At 40.9% G+C, this 19,512-nt stretch overlaps 1 protein-coding gene across 2 annotated transcripts in view; it reads right to left on the reverse strand.

Moving 5' to 3' along the window:
- The window catches only part of LOC144826531 (dual oxidase 1-like), a 1,074,750-nt gene that overhangs the window by 176,755 nt on the left and 878,483 nt on the right, over nucleotides 1-19,512 (reverse strand). For both annotated transcript variants that reach the window (XM_078684961.1, XM_078684960.1), the window contains one exon: nucleotides 12,095-12,184. In XM_078684961.1, the coding sequence (XP_078541087.1) occupies nucleotides 12,095-12,184 (90 nt within the window). The remainder of the gene's footprint in view (nucleotides 1-12,094; nucleotides 12,185-19,512) is intronic.

Below are 19,512 nucleotides of genomic sequence, written 5' to 3' on the forward strand. Positions count from 1 at the left end.
ACAACGGAGTACCGACATCGTAATCATGGCCTAAATGTTGCTAGTGGGCCTGCAGCACTTATTGTTCCACACACTTAACAAGTAACATGTCTCAGGTCTGCTATTGCAGCCTGAAAGCAGTTTTAAACTACACTGTCGACTTGGCATTAAAACCCTGTTTCCATGCCTTAAACTCCCCTGCTTATTACACTTAACTGATGCTCTATAGGACTGCTGCCCTGCTAGGTTGCCGCCCTGTTGTCCTGCTCTTCTGCTGCATTCTACCTGGGTACAAGGACTGGAACTATATCTGTTCCAGGACCTCCAGAGTGAATCACAAGGGCTAGTTTGCTGGCTTCCTATTCAGAGCCACAGAGACACAAAAGGTTTCTTCCATCTTGAACCCATACCGGGACTCAACAAGAGTGATTCCTCACCCTTCAAATAGTGCCCCACTAGTCCTAGACGCTTGGAAGTGGTGCTAAAGGTGCTCAGATAGCTACAATCCAAAACTGTGGGCTTAGATAAATTTTGGCTCAAAAGTGCTCTGAGAACCGGGAATAGACAGGGACCCACCTACTCGTCTATCCACCCGAAGTGCATTGCCAGTCAGATTGACTTTGCGGCTTCTCCTGCTATGTTCTTCTCCCCAGCAGTGAATCTTTTTCAGTTGTCCTTCACCAGAGGGGTATCCGACTTCATGGAACTGTCTTCGGCTACAGCCCTCTGCCTCATCCTGCTGGAGGTTTTTGAAATTTTCCATTTCAGAAACTAAGTCAGAACATAAAAATCTGCACCGTGGCTTCGACCCAAGGCTTTGTGACAATGACACTCCCTCCTCGTAAACCTCCTCCTGCAGCCTTTCAGCGCAGAACATTACCTTTTGAGTAACTTTTTCTCAGAATTTCTTCTAACTCTGAAGGTAAGTACAGATTAGGCCCAATCTACTTTGTGTGTCCGAACTGCACTCTATCGTGGTAAGTCACTTTTTAAACTTTGACCCAGTCTCACAAGACTATGGGGCCCATTACGATGTCGGTCGGATCGCCAACGCCATGGTGGCGGTGGCGATCTGCCCGACATTAATGCTCGCCCGCCACCCATTCCCCCCGCCATATTACTATGGCGGGGGGGACCGCAGCGGACGTAAACACCGTCCGCCGCTTTTCCGCCCCAGTCGCCTTGCGGCCGGGGCGGAAAATGTTAAATATGGTGGCGGTGTCTATGAGACACTGCCAGCCATATTATGATGGGCTTCCTGACATGCTTTTCCGTGGCGGTAATGCCGCCACGGAAAGGCATGCAGATACTCCCTGTGGGTGCCCGTTGCAGGCCCCCTGGGAGTCCGGGGGGTGGGGGGTGCACATGGGGGGTACCTGTTATGTTGTGCTTTGAAATGCACAACGTGCATTTTTACCATTGCGGCGGGCGGCGCTTCCACCACCGCCCGCCGCAATGGTAAAAATACAGGATGCGCCCACCAGTGTGGCTGGCGCATCCTAATGCCCAAGGCAGGACCGCCGCTTCTATGGCGGGTGGTCCCGTTTTGCACGAGGATGGCGGGCTGGCAAAGTCCACCCGCCATCCCAATGGGGGCCCTATATGTCCAAGGTTGGCACTTTCATATTTTGGACACTACTTTTATTAAAATATTTGGAAACGTATAACTCCAGTTCTGGATATTTGTCATTTTGATGTCAAATAATTTATTAGAATTGACTCTATTTTACTAAATTGGTTTTCAATTTGTATTGTGTTGTGTTTACTTTATTCCTGTTTGTGTGCTGCAAAATACTTTATACACTGCATCTAAGCTAAACCTGACTACCTTTTGTCCCAAGCTACCCAGGGTTAAGCACAGGTTAATTTAGTGACTTTTTGTGTTTCACCCTGCAAGGGATTGCGGCTGTTACGTGACCTGGGCTCACACCTCAGTCAACAACCCAATAAACAAACAAGTGTAAAATACCATTATCGCTACCACGTATTCAGTCATGTTGCTTATGAATATTAAAAACATATCAATTGTCAACTCCCAGAAGCGTTCATTGCAATGGTGCAGAACAACAAAAACAATCCTATTCCAGACGTCACATATTTCAGAAAGAGTTAAATAATGCCATAGCATCTTATGAAATTACATGCATTTAAAATACAATGGATTCTAAATGGCACTATATGCCCTGTGCATTACCTAACTATATTAAACAGGTAAATGCTAAAGGTTCATGATCACATTTCAGAAAAAGCAACAGTACAGTAGTTCTATGTATAATAATCAAGTTAGTCTGCTATTGCCTATAAACAAATATTCATGTATCCCAGTCTAGCAGGAAATGTTGCAAGAATTTGTCTCAATGAGCACAGTTTGTACCATAACATTAAATTTCTGGTAATGAGATCATAAAAAGGGGTTAAAATATCAATTTAGTAACAAACATTATCTAAAGTTTGTCTCAATCTCTTTGCACTATAATATTCTATAGGAGAATCAGAATTGGCAGGACTGTGCAGCTATAATCATGATTCATTTAAATATGCAGCTAATAAATATGCAATTTGCTTAGTTGATTCATTGCTATTTTATTTATTTTACTTTGATTTGTTATTTAAAATGTATATGTTATTTTTTAATTGTTTAGTTAGTAATTTTTAATTTAGAAACCGGTTGTTGGGTACATACGTAAATAGGATGCAAACTTTTACAGTAACTTAAATATTGAATTGGTTATCAATAATGTAAATGTGTTAATTGATTAATTGTTATTTTATTTACATTTAGTTCATGATTTTTGATTAAGATTTTATTTTTCTATAGTTTAATTAGTAATTCAAATTTTAATAGTGGCTGTATTTATAGTATTTAGTAGTAGCTGTATTTGTACAGGAATGGGATGGAAAGTTATTTTTATAGCTTTATCGATTAATGTTTATGTTATTTCAATATGCAATTATTAAATCATTATGTACATTTTGTAATTAATGATTTGGATGCAAATTATTTTTTATTTTTACAAGTTATTATTGGGTAATACATCTATTTAATAAAAAACTTTGTAACATACATTTTCTATTTACTATTGTTAATATTTAAATTATTGAAGTATTGTTTTCATTGCATTATTGGTGTATTTATTATATTTTAATTGTTTTTGATGTTTATAGCTTTATATTGGGTAGAAGGGAAAGAAGTGAATTTTGTTATATTTTTATACTAATTTATTTAATGTTGATCATTTAAAAAATATTATTTATATAGTATGCATTTATTTTAAATGTTTTTTAAAAATGTGATGTTGTTAGGTATTTAAATGCGTAGTTTTACAAAATGACAATGACTGGGATTGGTATAAGTAACCTCTCTGAAGTCCAACACTTTCTTCTTGTTGCTTAGATTGGATTGGGAATAGTTTCTCTAACCATTCCCATGTCCCATACACTCCCTACTGTTGTTTAAATTGGTAAATGTAACCACTCCGAAGTTCATCACTTGCCTTACTGTTTCTTAGATTGTAGTTGGGATAGTAAATCTAATACCTGCAAAGTCCAACACTTTCCCTACTGGTGCTTAGAATGGATAATACATTTGATTTCTTGGAAATCAACACTTTCCCTACTGCTGCTTAGACTGGAGTGGGAATACTAAATCTAACCTCTCTGAAGTTACTTGGTTATGATGATCTGGAGTGCCAGTACTGTAAATTTAATGATCTTTTATTAAGGTTTCATGAGAACAATTCAGCAACATATGGGGCCTGATTAGGATGGGGGAGGACTCACGTCTGCCCACCATCCTAACGGAGATGGGGACCAACCGACATAATGTCGGGGGTCCCACAGGACAATTTAAAGCACAACCTCCACCGTGGCGGTCGCATTGTCCAGGGTTTACATTGCAGCGGATGCCGTTGGCTGCAGCACCAGCCGTAATGGAAAAAAGGGATGTGTAACACATCCCTGTACTATGTGACAGGCACCATGCAGTAACAATTCAACAAAAAGAGAGGCAGGGAGAACGTAACAGTACACTCTTAGTCCCCAAATATACTATTCCAAACAAAAGAAGAGTGTAAAGACTCTAAGTAGTACAACCAGAGCAGGCAGATATATGACAGATATACAACACCGATTTGGTTTGTATAATAAGCCCTCACTCACCAACCTGGTTGGTGACATGCTTGATCATAGGGCCCCACTGTGAGAGGCCGAATGCCTCCCCAGTGTGCTTCAACACCAGATTTACTGCAGAGCAGGTATTGTGAATTGGTGAGTGCTAAGGGATAGTAGTGGTAGTGAGGTTTTAAAATGTCTAAATTGTATCAAAAATTATTTATTACTTGATCAAGTGGACATATTAAAAACAATGTGTTGGAAAATAAGCCAAATAGATTGTTTGGCTGTTTCCAACCAAATTACAAGTGGGTCAACATGTTTCTGCCATAGGAGGTGTAATTTTACCTGGCATTCATCAGGACCTATAGTGGACTAAATCCCGGCGGTATAGGCACGCTAAGGCCCACCCTAACCTAGGGACGTGAAAGTGAAAAAAATGTAAAAAAGTGCATGAAAAGGGAAAAATTTAAATATTAATTCCCTATAAGGTACTCTCAAATGGGGAGACCAAAAAATTGAATGCACCTGTAAAGAAAGTGACGAAGACATGCATGAAGAGACAGAACAAACAATTAGGTTCCTCCATTCAGAGGTATATCAGTTTGATCAAGTAGGTGAAGTAACTTGGTGCGTTGGTTTTTAAAAACACCCGTTCGGTATTTAGCGGTAAATTAAACACCCGACCTGGATAAGTGGGTATTGGTCTGCGACAGGAGTGGGTACATAAGTGCGTAGTCGAACAATAGACAATGCAAGTGGCGATAAACACTTAATAAATGACCCAGATGAGAGGCGCTTGGAGGTGGCGGGATCAATGGACCAAAATGGCCAGTGGCCCCAATACTCAATTACAAATACAAGAAAAAGGTTAAAAGGTATTCTCACATGAATGGTGAGAAACAATCACACCATGATCTCGGGAGGGGGTGGTGGCGAAATCGGCACACCCTTACGAATAGAAAGAGATTTTCAGCGCTATTTACAATCAATGGGTACTTAGCTCAGTGTGTCGTTGAAGAAAGTGTTCAACTTACGCCCTCAACGCCAGGCACCCACTGGAAACCTGCAATCACCCTCAGTAACTGGATCCCAAGGATGGAAACTCGAGCCCGTCCGGCGATATAAGTAAGCCGGAGAGAGAAAAAGCACTTGGTTCCGAGGTGGGCGTGGCTACGTCAGGAGACGTCACGTCCGCCAATCATGGGATACGCTAAGGTGAGTATGGGCGAGCTCCGGGCACACAACTAGAATGTAAACCGTTCACGGCTGCTCGAAAAAGAAAACTTTATTCAGCGGATGGGGAGTTAACAGGGGTATTGGCAGTTTACCGGGGTGTTAGTGAACGGCAAAGAGAGCCCGTTCATAGGGTAAACGGAAAATGGAATGCCACTGTGGATTTAAAGAGGCTCACATGATATGTCAAGGGGGGACAACAGTATGAATAAGACATCTTAAGGCTAGGATGGTTCATCGCATGTTGAAAGGGGGTTAAGCAAGATAAACTTGTGCGTGGCGCAAGGATGCCAGAGGGAATGCTGCATCTTATGCGAACACAGGGGTAAAACCACAGGGGTTAAAAAACAGGGTGCCAGTAAGGACAGGTTCTACCTCGTGAGGTAGACACACTGAAGGTCATGTTTCCAAGGTTGTTTGGAAAGCGAAAAGTTTTTCTGGTTAGAGTAAGTGGAAGTTCGTAGAGATCACTTATAAGGATGTTGGCTGATATGGATAGGTCATGGATTAGCAGTAACATAGTGTCAAGAAAAGGAAAAGAAAAGGAAAAGAAAAAGAGCGCTTTTACAGGGTAATGATGGCCCGCATAGATACACTGGTAATGACTCGGACAAAGTTCATCTGAGTATCGATGACCATGGGATCTCGTCATTGAGACCCTGTTTATGGGTTCCGAGGCGGTACACCCATCTTTGTTCTTTCTCGAAAAGTCAACAACAAAGTTGGAGGCGGTACATCGACGATGTGCTTCTAATATGGAAAGGCAGCAAGGCCCTCCTGGAAGAATTCCTGAAATGGATCAATACTGTTGATCACAATTTGAAATTTACCCACACTGTGAGTCAAACCGAAGTTGTTTTCTTAGATGTTGTCATTTCAATTAATGGCACATCTTTGACAACAAAAACTCATTACAAACCGACTGCAAAAAATAATCTGTTGGAATTTAGCAGCTTCCATCTGCGGCCATTAAAAGAGAACTTACCGTATGGCCAGTATTTGAGAATCAGGCGTAACTGTAGCAATGTGAAGGACTTCAAGGAACAGTCATCGGGCCTCACACAAAAACTGCAAGCAAGAGCATATCCGACAAGCATTTTGAATAAAGGATACAAACGAGCACGTAATCAACCACGTGAGGTCCTCCTAGAGAACAATCCTAGACTAGACAATCACAGGAAGTGCCCCTCACGTGTGTGACCACATACAGTAGCCTGTCCAATCTAATAAAAAAATCCATCAACAGGAACTGGAGGATCGTCTCCAGTACCAACAAGACCTGGCAACAGCCACTTTTTTCTTTCAGAAAGGGACGAAGTCTAAAAGACTCCTTAGTCCATACTCGACCAAAAGAAAGTACTTTGACAGAGACATGCAGCATCACAGACTCATGGGGTTTGCCTAGTATTGTTGGCCATTTCCCGTGCTCTAATTGCAGTGTCTGCAACTGCAACTAAGCAACTAGCCTTAGAACCAGGGAAAATATGGACACAAAGAGTCCATACAAACTGTAATTCCATCAACGTCATCTACTTAATCACATATCCCTGTGATTTACGCTACATCGGAATGACTACCCAGAAGATCAAACAAAGATTCTGTGAGCACAGGAGTAATATAAGGTGTCGAAAAACAACTACTAAAATGAGCGACCATTTCCTCCAGACTAACCATACCACCAACGATCTACGGTGGACTATAATTGAGCAGATCAATGGGGGCAGCAATATTACTCGCAGACTTTTCGAGAAAGAACAAAGATGGGTGTACCGCCTGGGAACCCATAAACAGGGTCTCAATGACGAGATCCCATGGTCATCGATACTCAGATGAACTTTGTCCGAGTCATTAGCCTGTAAAGGCGCTCTTTTTCTTTTTCTTTTCCTTTTCTTTTCCTTTTCTTGACACTGTGTTACTGCTAATCCATGACCTATCCATATCAGCCAACATGCTTATAAGTGATCTCTACGAACTTCGACTTACTCTAAACAGAAAAACATTTCGCTTTCCAAACAACCTTGGAAACATGACATTCAGCGTGTCTGCCTCACGAGGTAGAACCTGTTTTTACTGGCACCCTGTTTTTTAACCACTGTGATTTTACCCCTGTGTTCGCATAAGATGCAGCATCCCATCTGGCATCTTTGCACCACGCACAAGTTTATCTTGCTTAACCCCCATAACCCCCCCATTCAACATGCAATGAACGATCCTAGCCTTAAGATGTCTTATTCATACTGTTGTCCCCCCTTGACATATGATGTGAGCCTCTTTAAATCCACAGTGGCATTACATTTTCCGTTTACCCTATGAACGGGCTCTCTTTGCCATTCACTAACACCGCGGTAAACTGCCAATACCCCTGTTAACTCCCCATCCGCTGAATAATGTTTTCTTTTTCGAGCAGCCATGAACGGTTTACGTTCTAGTTGTGTGCCCGGAGCTCCCCCATACTCACCTCAGCATATCCCATGATTGGTGGATGTGACGTCTCCTGACTTAGCCACGCCCACCTCGGAATCAAGTGCCTTTTCTCTCTCCGGCTTACTTATACCGCCGGACGGGCTCGAGTTTCCATCTTCGGGATCCGGTTACTGAGGGTGATTGCAGGTTTCCAGTGGGTGCCTGGCGTCGAGGGCGTAAGTTGAACACTTTCTTCAACGACACACTGAGCTAAGTACCCATTGATTGTAAATAGCGCTGAAAATCTCTTTCTATTCCTAAGGGGGTGCCGATTTCGCCACCACCCCCCTCCCGAAATCATGGTGTGATTGTTTCTCACCATTCAAGTGAGAATACCTTTTAACCTTTTTCTTGTATTTGTAATTGAGTAGTGGGGCCACTGGCCATTTTGGTCCATTGATCCCGCCACCTCCACGCGACTCTCATCTGGGTCATTGATTAAGTGTTTATCGCCACTTGCATTGTCTATTGTTCGACTAAGCACTTATGTACCCACTCCTGGCGCAGACCAATACCCACTTATCCAGGTTGGGTGTTTAATTTACGGCTAAATACCGAACGGGTGTTTTTAACAACCAGCGCACCAAGTTACTTCACCTACTTGATCAAACTGATATACCTCTGAACGGAGGAACCTAATTGTTTGTTCTGTCTCTTCATGTATGCCTTCGTCACTTTCTTTACAGGTGCATTCAATTTTTTGGTCTGCCCATTTGAGAGTACCTTTTAGGGAATTAATATTTAAATTTTTCCCTTTTCATGCACTTTTTTACATTTTTTTCACTTTCACGTCCCTAGGTTAGGGTGGGCCTTAGCGTGCCCATACTGCTAGTGTTTAGTCCACTATAGGTCCTGATGAATGCCGGGTAAAATTACACCTCCTATGGCAGAAACATGTTGACCCACTTGTACTTTGATTGGAAACAGCCAAACAATCTATTTGGCTTATTTTCCAGCACATTGTTTTTAATATGTCCCATTGATCAAGTAATAAATAATTTTTGATACAATTTAGACATTTTTAAACCTCACTACCACTACTATCACTTAGCACTCACCAATTCACAATACCTGCTCCGCAGTAAATCTGGCGTTGAAGCACACTGGGGAGGCATTCGGCCTCTCCCAGTGGGGCCCTATGATGAAGCATGTCACCAACCAGGTTGGTGAGTGAGGGCTTTTTATACAAACCAAATCGGTGTTGTATATCTGTCATATATCTGCCTGCTCTGGTTGTACTACTTAGAGTCTTTACACTCTTCTTTTGTTTGGAAAAGCAGCATGCAGTGCCTGTCACTTGGTACAGGGATCTGTTGGGGGCAATATAGGTGCCCCTCACACCCACAATCAAGGGCCCGGGTTGAAGGGGGCCCGCTATGGCCCCCAATATCCATCCCCACCAGCCTTTCCATGGCACGAGAACCGCCATCGAAAGGCTGGCGTGGAGGGACATAATAATCCCTAAGGCGGTGCCTGGTAGGCAACACCACCATTTTGGGGATAGAAAGGCCTCCGACACGCCGGCGGGCTCAAGAAGCTCGTTGTATACGTGGCGGTCAGAGTGTCCGACTGCCACGGAACCACCCGCCATTTTAATTTGGCGATTGGAAAATGGCCTTACAATGGCGGTGAGACCACCACCGACAGCCTGTCGGTGGCGGTTTTACCGTGATCATAATGAGTACCTACAGACACTAAACAGAAGAAAAAAAGAGACACATAATTGCAAGTGCATACATATATGGACCACAACGCAACATGATAAATTATAATAATGAGCAAATAGGGATTAATAAAAAGTACATAAATCATAGAGTTAATCTACCACAGTCCTTCACCCATTGCTTGGAATTTCTAGTGGAGTGTCCATCTAGTGGAGTGGGAACAGTAAACGTAATCTGTACAATTTGTAACACTTTTTCGATTTTTGCTTAATTTGGAGTAACATCACTTATTTTTGCTACTATTGTTTATTTTCAATTGTTGTTTTTATAACAAATTTATTTTCCAATGTGTGTATTTTTTGTTCTTTATTTAAAATGTATTCATTGTAAAATATGTTTCTAGTAATATATTTTTTTACTTATTATTTTTTTTACTGTTAATATTATTCATGTAATTCTTTTTAATTGCTTAAATATTGGTTTGATATATTTTTAAAAAAATGCTAATTTTATAAACTTGATATAACTAATTCAAAATATTTAAATATTCTAATTATAATATTTAAATTAGATCACACATATTTATTCTCCAAGAACATTTAGGTTGGTGTTCACTCATGTGATGATGGTACTCATATGTATATCAAATTTGTCAGTAATAACTCCACTGTCATAAATCTGCTGTTTGGGGCCAAAGGTAGGCATAGCCTACCCCCTCTTCCTATTCCCTGACATCCTAGGGCAAACCTTGGCAATCTCCGTGAAGGTAAAAAAACTAGGTGCCACCATTGATGTTGACACTCCTCCCAACACCCAAGTCAGCACAGTAGTCTGCAGTTGTTACCACCATATAGTCAAACTAAAATCCATACTCTCTCTCTATTATGCACCCATTTGGGTCACTAATAATACCAGGCTCCACCATTATATCAGCCTTCTAGCCACTCAGATTAGTTGTCTACAGATGATTCAGAATTAAGACATTAGATTAATAAAGGGATTTGGGAAGAAAACTAATGCGTCACACACAAGGTCTCAATATTTTCTCCCTCACAGAACAGATTTAATTTAAAACTTGCTTGCATGATGGACAAATATACATGCTCTAGAGGCATATAACCCTATCCACACTTCTGTTTGCTTTAATTAAAGTCCATATGTGGGCATGAACTGTTCAGGTCTACCAGCTATGCTTTCTTCCGTATAGCTCTGAAAACACTGCTTAAGAAAACACAATTACTAGTTCCAAGAAACCCAATGGGGTTGCTGGGAACAGGGGGTCCGAGAACAGCATGATCTCTTGGGAATCATGTCGGAGAAAGGCAGGAAGAAGGAGAATGAAAGAATTAAGGCTGCTGGTCATTGCTAGCTGCTTCACAGATGGAAGAGGTGAGCCTTCTTAGTCAGATAAACAGAGAGACAATCAGAGCAATGCCTCGATGGAAGGAATTTAAGAATCAACCGTTGTAATGGCCAGTTGTCCTGCAATTACTTAGCTGTATGATTCCAAGTTTGTAGTTATTTTTCCATTGTTCTTTTTGCATGCACCTCTGTTGTTTTCTCCATTTTCTCCTTGTGTGCTACCCTCTGCAAGCCACTACCGGATGTATGAGCTAATACGTCTGTGTGTTCCAGACTCATTGACTCTGCTCAACTGTTGTATAAACTTGCTGGTGTCCTCCTGTGGTGCTCTCCAGTTTCAGCATTTCTCGGCTACGTTACCATTCATGCACCTTTCTACATTCAGCTCCAGTCGCCAAGCTCTCCAAGTAGCAGAGGGGATACCTGCACACCTTGACTCGTTACTGGCATCCCTCTGACGGGACCTAGTAATTCCAGGGCTGTATTACTGTATGTGCTCGAACATGGTGTGGGCCTATTGCCATCTCCTCTATAATCAAGCCTTACGTAGATTATGGTGACGAGTGTGAGATTGATGCCCTTTTGCTTGACAAAATGTACCTACCTGAGACATTTGTACTTCAACGCTTAGATGCCGCCTGCTCTGTTGTCTTTCACCATACCTCTACCTCCATGTACCTACCTCAATGGAGATTTTGGAGTTCCATTTCAAACCACGTTCGTGATCAGGTGTCTCTCTGAGGGTGGAGGCTTAGGGCATGGCACTGGAATCCTGAGGTTTGTATTCCAGGCACACTTCCCCACAGGTGCATAGTATGCCAGATTGATAGATTCAATTTACATTGCAATAGGTGACCAGGATCTTTGATACCCTCACAGCGAGTTGCCCTACCTAAAATATTGACTGTATAGTGCGAACAGTCAATAAAATATTTTACGTTAAGGGATACATAACCATCTGAATATGTGCCACTTTTACAAATATGGAAATTACTGTAGCAAGACTTTAATTTTTAACAAATTTAATGTACAACTTTTCTGACATAGGACAGGTAGCCACAGAAACTGAAGTTAATATTTGTGTCTGTGAGCTGAATTAAAAATCATGAACATTTGTTGCGCCAACATCTTTTGAAGCTCAGAAATCCTTGATTATTTTTTAGTTGTATTATATTAAGAAAAAATAAATAATATGATTTGACTGCTGTTGATGGTTGGTAGTTTGATGTTTTTGATATTATGATGCATTGTTGATGTACAACACATTTAGAGAAACCTACCGGCTCCTGCCAAATCTCCTCCGTAGTGGTTCCTGTCCATGCAGCTCTGTTGGGGACTTGCCTTTATCTGCTTCCTCGTCTATGGTAATCCTAATAAAAGAGTGGTTTATTTGAATTAGCATTTAAAGCAGCAAGATGTCATGTTTCAGAAAGAAAGGTCTGACAGGCAAATGTAACTCTATTCCGCAGAAATGAGACAGCAGAATCAAAATGGAAAAAAAAAATCTTTGTTACTCAATTGTTTTTTATCTTAGGCTAATGCATTCTGGTCATCATTACAATATGCTGTACAATTTGCCTAAGGGACTTCTAACGAGTCTGATATTCCACGGACCGCCAGACTCCTGGGGGCGCGGTGGTGGCGGTCTTTTGACCAGCCTAATAGGACCAGGGTGGCCAGACCGCCCTAGTACCACCCCATCCGCCAGGGATTAGAGATCACTGGCAGTGGCGCAGCAGTCTTGAGGCCGCAATAAGCTTGGTGGGGCCATTGCCTGATCTTAAAAATATTTTCTCACATACTCACAAAGGGGAAGGAGTCCCCATTTGCGAGTGGTTTACCACCCACTTGAAGTAGGAGTTAAACTGCTCGTTTTGCGGCCGCAATTGCGGTTGCAAAACAATTGTACATGGCATGGTGACTCGCTATTAGGAAGGGACACCCCTTCCTAATAGCGGGAGTCGCAAATGCTATTTTGTGAGTCAGAGACTCGCAAAATAGCATTTGTACATGCCATTACCCTTTTTTGCAGTTGCAAACAGGAGGCTCCTGCTAGGCTGCAAAAAAGGGTGTACATCTGGCCCTAAGTGTCTTTTGCAGTGGTGGGCACCTCAGGATAGCAAAACATCAACACTAATCAAATTATCACCCAATAAAGAGTATTTACATTTCATTTGTATTATTAAATGTGCCCAATTCCTACATTTATTTTATGCTGGATTACTCCCAAACATACATGTCTTATTCTCAATTGCCTAGGTCTTGGGTCCAATTTCCTATTGTTTACTGTTCCCAAATTTCCAAGGCAGAAATACTCATTCGAAGTTGCATATGGAATTTTATCCTTATTATCGTTATACAATTTTAAGGTCGAACTCTCAGCTTAGAATTTACAGATCTCAATTTACCTGTAATCATTGCTGCAAGGTTCCCTCATGATCCCCACCACGTTAAAGGTTACCTAGATAAATCAACATCCTTTTGAATACAGTTTCATTATCTTGTCCCAGCTCAGGTGAAAGTTGGTGACTGGATATCTGGCACTGCCCTGAGCAAACTCAAGCCACCATGTGAAGCGTGATGCGATACTGGAGATTGAAGTGGAGGGGGTGAACACACCAAGAGGAGAAACACCATAGCATCTTAAGCCATGATACTGAACTTCAACGCTGGTTGACAAATTCTGTGAGCAGGCCTATTGGATGCGGATGACATCTCCAGGGAATCAGGATAAAAGAGATGTGCCAAATGAGTTTCGTGTTACATTTGGCTGGAAGCTTATAGGCTTAATACAGCTGGAGACTCCAGTGAACAGATGCAGCAAGAGAGTCTAGCATCTGTATCAGAGCCTGAGTGTATCACAGCCAGAGCCTCAGTTCTTCTCCAATGATTCAGTGAAGCTGGCACCTGCCATTTGGCTAGGACCTGACTACAGTCGTTCCTTGAGAACAGGAGGCATGTTATATCTTTTGGTCAGTTCTCCTCTAAAGAAAAAACCCTGAATTAGGGGGTTCCATGGAGCTCAGCATTGAGTCTACCCCTTTTCAATGCCCTTAATCTCCTCTAATGACTCATATTGACTCCTTTGGTATTTTGTCTGTATCATATGCCGACAATACCCAGTTGGTTTTGTCAATAAATACTCACATGCCCATACAGCCAGTTAGATATCCTCTCACACACTGATGAAGACAGGCACACAGCCAGTCAAATGACATATGTTAGAAATAGTATCGCTCTTTAGTTGTACCGAAATATTAGTCTTTCAACATATGCAGTACCTTAGTATATATATTTGTCTCAGAAATATTTACAAAAATTTGTGATGCCATCAGTGATGTCAGTGACCACTTATTGTGATATATATATCCACAGAATCCTCTTCTCTCTTCAAAGGACGACAAGCCACACCAGCCAGGTACGATTAGAATGTTTTATTCGGGCAAAACAGACGCGTTTCAAGCTCACAGGCTCTTGGTCACATATATATATATATAATAGAAAGAGTCCTATCCGCCCTCTTCTTTCAGCGGAACCTCAGGCACGGACCTCCCGACTCCAGAGACAAATTACGGACTCCCACAACACGTAGGTGAGTGAAGCAGTGACGATTTATTCAAAGAATTCAAACCGTGAAATTCACAGGACCAATGCCTGCCATGACGCGTTTCGCTCCTCGCAGGGCGCTTGATCACATGATGTGCCTCCATACTCTGATGTATTAAATAGTGAAAAGTGGGCACAACCAGCTTAAGAAACAAGCTATCCTGGTTCAAAAATATAGAAAACAGACTTTGGTATACTACTGTTCCAAGAGAAAAGCATATAGGTTCAAAAGAGCGGTTTACAGTGCAATGGGTAATGTATTCCAAGGAAGTGTGGGCAAGTGCCCAAGTTGAATAACATACCTAGGGACAGTTCTCTAAAAGAAGAGCGTAAAAAGTAATATGCACTCAAGAATAAATAGTGACTGAAATAGACATAAACCTTCCTATACATATCATGCATAAACTAATTAGTATTCTAAGATACCTAGAGAAATACGAAATATAACATCTCAGTCAAATCAGCAGCAAATGTTCCTCAATAAAGTGCAAGTGCAATATTATCAAAACCGGTCAAATATATAAAAACCGAATGCTATAAAGGACCAAAAAAGATTAGAAAATGTATAAAATCTCATAACAGTCAGTTCTACAGTAAATGTTCCACAATAAAAATGCAAGTGCAATATTGTCAATATGCATGCTAAAAAGGACCAAAGATGGATAAAATCTCAAAGTATCAAAATTGCATGATAAAAAGTGTATAAATGCAATCAAGATGTCACATGGTAATGAAGTCTGTATAAAAATAAGGTGCATAAAAAAGTGCAAAATAATGCTGTGGAAACATATTGAATCACTAGCAGCGAGGGAAAACCCTGAATCGTTTAAGCCTAAACAATCCTAAAGTGCGAGTGCAATATTTAATAGAAAGATCACAGACAAACCACATAATAAAGGAATATAACTATATATATATATTTTTTTATATATATGTATATACACATGTAATACTGATACAGTGCAAAACATGCCCATCATAAAAAATTGTGCAAATCTTCATTCATGTTTAGGCGGTTAGGGACTCTTGTATCGAGAGCTAAAATGAAATGAGATTCACGTTGTCTAGGTAGCTAATCTCGATTCCCTCCCTGTCAGGGGTTGGGAACTGACCCTATAACTGTATACTCCAAATCCTTTAGTTTATTCTCATGAACAGATTTGAAGTGTCTTGCGACGGGATAATTGTGGTCAGAATTAACGATGGCCCTAACATGTTGTAAGACTGGGAGTTTGGTGCTACCAATGTATTCCAGATTGCAGGTGCACTTAAGTTTATAGATGGCATATTTGGTACATCAGGTAAGATGTTCTTGAATTGCTATCTCCTTCTCACTAAAAGCTGTTTTATAGTGAAGTGCTATTCTTAGCAAAGGTGCACGCACGGCAAGAATTATATTTGAAAAAAACTGTCTCAGCGAGCCAGGTACTTTTGATTTGTACTTCAGGGATAGGTCTCACAAGGGCATCCCTCATGGAGGGAGCTCTTCTGAAGGTGATAGCTGGTAAGCTGGGTAGAATGGGACGAAGAATGTTATCAGTTAGAACAATAGGCCATTCTGAATAAATAATCTTGCAGATAGCATTCTCTTGAGCACTAAATGTCCTGATCAGCCGAATAGAATGTACATCTTGCTCCACACTCTCCTTCTCAGAGTTGGTACTAGATTGGGGCTGGAGCATGTTATCTCTTAGCAGATTATTAGCTTTATTCAAGGCAAGGGTCAATTGATGTTTCTTATAACCCCTGTCAAGAAATCTGCGAAATGTTGCCATCTGACATTCAATGGAGACAGTTTCAGAACTGCAAATTGTCCGGATAGACCACGCATCATCACAGGGTACAAACACGCAGAGCGCCAAAGATACTACTAACTCAGTGCACCATAAGTCATCGCCACGTGGCCTTATTAAAGCAGAATTCAATAGACAAAAGATATTGCTCCCAGTGCAGCGCGCCCGGACCACGCATCATCGCAGGGTGCCCATAAGCTGGTTGCTTCAGGTGCCACTAACTCAGTGCACCACTTATCATCGCTGAATACACACACGCTGAATTGCCAATACTGTGCAACTCTACTCAACAACACGCGGCTGTGAGCCCTTGCTCACCGCAGACTCCTGTCTACACTGCGGTCATGAGGGCTCTCAATTAAAATTGAATTTTCAGGCAGTAATTACAGAGTGGAGTAGACAACTAACTACACCGTCCCTACAACCTACATAATATCCTTTTAGTATCCTTGTTTCAAGAACTTTTTTATATCAATTATAGCATCATCGCATGGTGCACACACACTGAGTGGTTCAGGACCACTAACTCAGTGCAGCACACCTCATGGACATGATACAATATTTTGTTATTTTCAACAAAATAGATTACTGCATGCAGTTGATACCTGTGGTCGTTCTTATGAAAAATATCTCTCTAATTAACAAAGAAAAGATAGTTCCTAGAAATGTTGACCAAGCATAGCTGAAGAACGTCAGGGGAGAGGTACCCAGGCTCCAGTGTGTACATGGGATTGTAGTAGTATTTGTAGTATACATCAACAATCTGTTGATATTTTACTTAATTTCCACAGACAATATAGAAAAAAACTGTGAAACAGAAGATTAATATATTACAAAAACTAGATCCTTCCAAAGTGAGAAAAAATACAGGGTTGCAAGGTCATTCTCTGGCTTATCTCTCTAGGAAAGTATGTCAAAGTCGTTTTAATCATTTAACAATGTTAGTAGTACATCATTCTGAAATGTGAAAGTTAGTTAGAAGATTATACTATGTGAAAACTCCTGCATTATGTCTAAATGAAATTAGTACAGCACTTTTGCATGGTTCAGTATTGGATGTAAAACAAGTTTGTGATGATATAGAGTTACGTTTCTTTGCTCGTCGAGAGGAGTGTACAGAAAATAAAAGTTTGATAAGTATACATGTTGAAGAAGAGATGGAAGATAGTACTGATGTGAAGTTTGAAAAAAAACAACAACATTTAAAGTAGTTTCTGGTGAAAATCCCAACTATGTTTGTATTTGTTCTCGACGTACTCATTATAAAATTCAAACTAGGAATGTAGATGTGTTTTTAAAAAGTGAACAGGAAAACAATGATAAATAGAAATAATTTGCTGCTTATCTGTTTGTGGAAGGTCGTTTTGATTTAGGTACTGTACAATGTATTTGTAAATATTGTTAAAATAAATTAGAAGAAACAAAATGCCAGCTAGAGCTGTCCATAATGACTTAGAATTAGTTACTATACCTCCTAAACTTACAGATTTAAATACATATGAGGCCATCCTTATACCATCTCTGCACCCTTTTCAGGCTATAATTCGTATGCAGCCTAAAACAGGTAAGGTGCCTGCAACAGATGTACAAAGAGGTTGGAAAGGAAGAGTTGTGTATTTACCTTTAGATTTTAAGAAAAATGTTGAAACTGTTGGTGTAGAAAGAGAGGATACTGAACCTGTAGTCTTTCTTGTTAATGGTGTACTCACTAAGAGTCGGAAAATATGGCAAGAGTTAGTACATGCCACGAAAGTCCTAAAGGCTACATTATATCTGGTGCAAAACAATATTTACTATAAAATTGTAAATATTGAAGAAAAATAAATGACTTTAGAAGATGGAACACATATTTCAAGTGGACAAATAGAAAAAGTGGTCAATTCAAGAAAAGAAGAAATGTATGAACATCATACTATACACCCTCTAAATTCAAAAGAACTGATAGGAGATACTATTGAATTGTTCCAGATGAAAAAATGAAAAGGAACTCCCATGGGTGTGTGAGAAACAAGTTTGGAAGCTCGTTCTTTTCCACAGCTGTTCCCTACTGGAAAAGGTGGACGATATGATGAACGACCAGTTCAGACTCTAGCTTCAGAATATCGTACTTTACAACTGTACTCAGAAGAACCAAGATTTCCTCAGTGTATTCCATAAATGTTTCATCTTTTGTTCCATACACCTACACTGAGGTCAGTAGAGCTCACAATTTAAATTGAGACATCATTAATTTATTACAGAGAGAATTGTACTCCATGTCCTCGAACTTTGTCAAGAGGAAGTGATTAAAACATTCCTCGATGTCTGTGCTGACTGCTGCCTACGATGCACACTACAAGGCTCACAATTCCCATTGAGTTGCGATTGCAGATAACCCAGTCCAGTAGGCAACAGGCATTGCTTCCAGTGTGGCTTGCCTGCACCACGCATCATCGCTGGCTGCGCAGACGCTAAATGCTTCTGATGCGCCTATCTCAGTGCAGCACAACTCATGGACCCTTTATGATACAATATTTTGTGTATAATTTCACATCTGCTCTCCTACCACAGTGTACCGCAAGTCATGAACCCTTTAGGATAGAATATTTTCTGTATTATTTCACATCTGGTGCCCGTACATTAGTGCAGCACAAATCATTGACCCTTTATGATTGAATATCTGTGTCTGATCCAATGATTACTGTTGTACTTGTTGCCAGCACCAACCATTCCCGGAGGGTTTGCTTACAATCACCCCACACGCATCCACCACAGAAGTCACTGGACATGTGACCATGGTAATAAAAACGAGTCAAGCGCACGTGCCCATACCCAGTTCCACTATCTATCTGTGTCTGTGTGTTCATTGTGTATGCAACATGCTGCTCCTGGGCCCTACCACATTACATAGTGCTCTGGACAGCGTAGGCAACCATCTAACCTTTGACAGTGGGGGAAGACTTTAGTTATGTAACTTTGTCTCGGTCACTGTACAAGTACGTACTTAGAGACTGGATCATTAGAGTACTGCAAGGAGAGTGTATAGTGAATTTATAAAGGCGTGGGGATTGGCGGAAAGATTGTATAAATACATATGTTGGCGCAGCCTAACTGCGACAACGAGCTTGTCTCTAATTGGCTGCCCTCCATGTGCCAAAAACTGAAACTTCAACTTTCCATATCTCTCTATTGCTAGAGCTGCAACACCCCACTGAATGTGCAATCAACATTCATATCCACACAGATATCTCATGTCCACCATCTTTCTTGTGTGGAACTATGGATGAATATAGGGACAGTAATTCCCCATACCTTCCATG

The sequence above is a fragment of the Lissotriton helveticus genome, chromosome 3_2, assembly GCF_964261635.1.
Source record: "Lissotriton helveticus chromosome 3_2, aLisHel1.1, whole genome shotgun sequence".
Taxonomy (NCBI): Eukaryota; Metazoa; Chordata; class Amphibia; order Caudata; family Salamandridae; genus Lissotriton; species Lissotriton helveticus.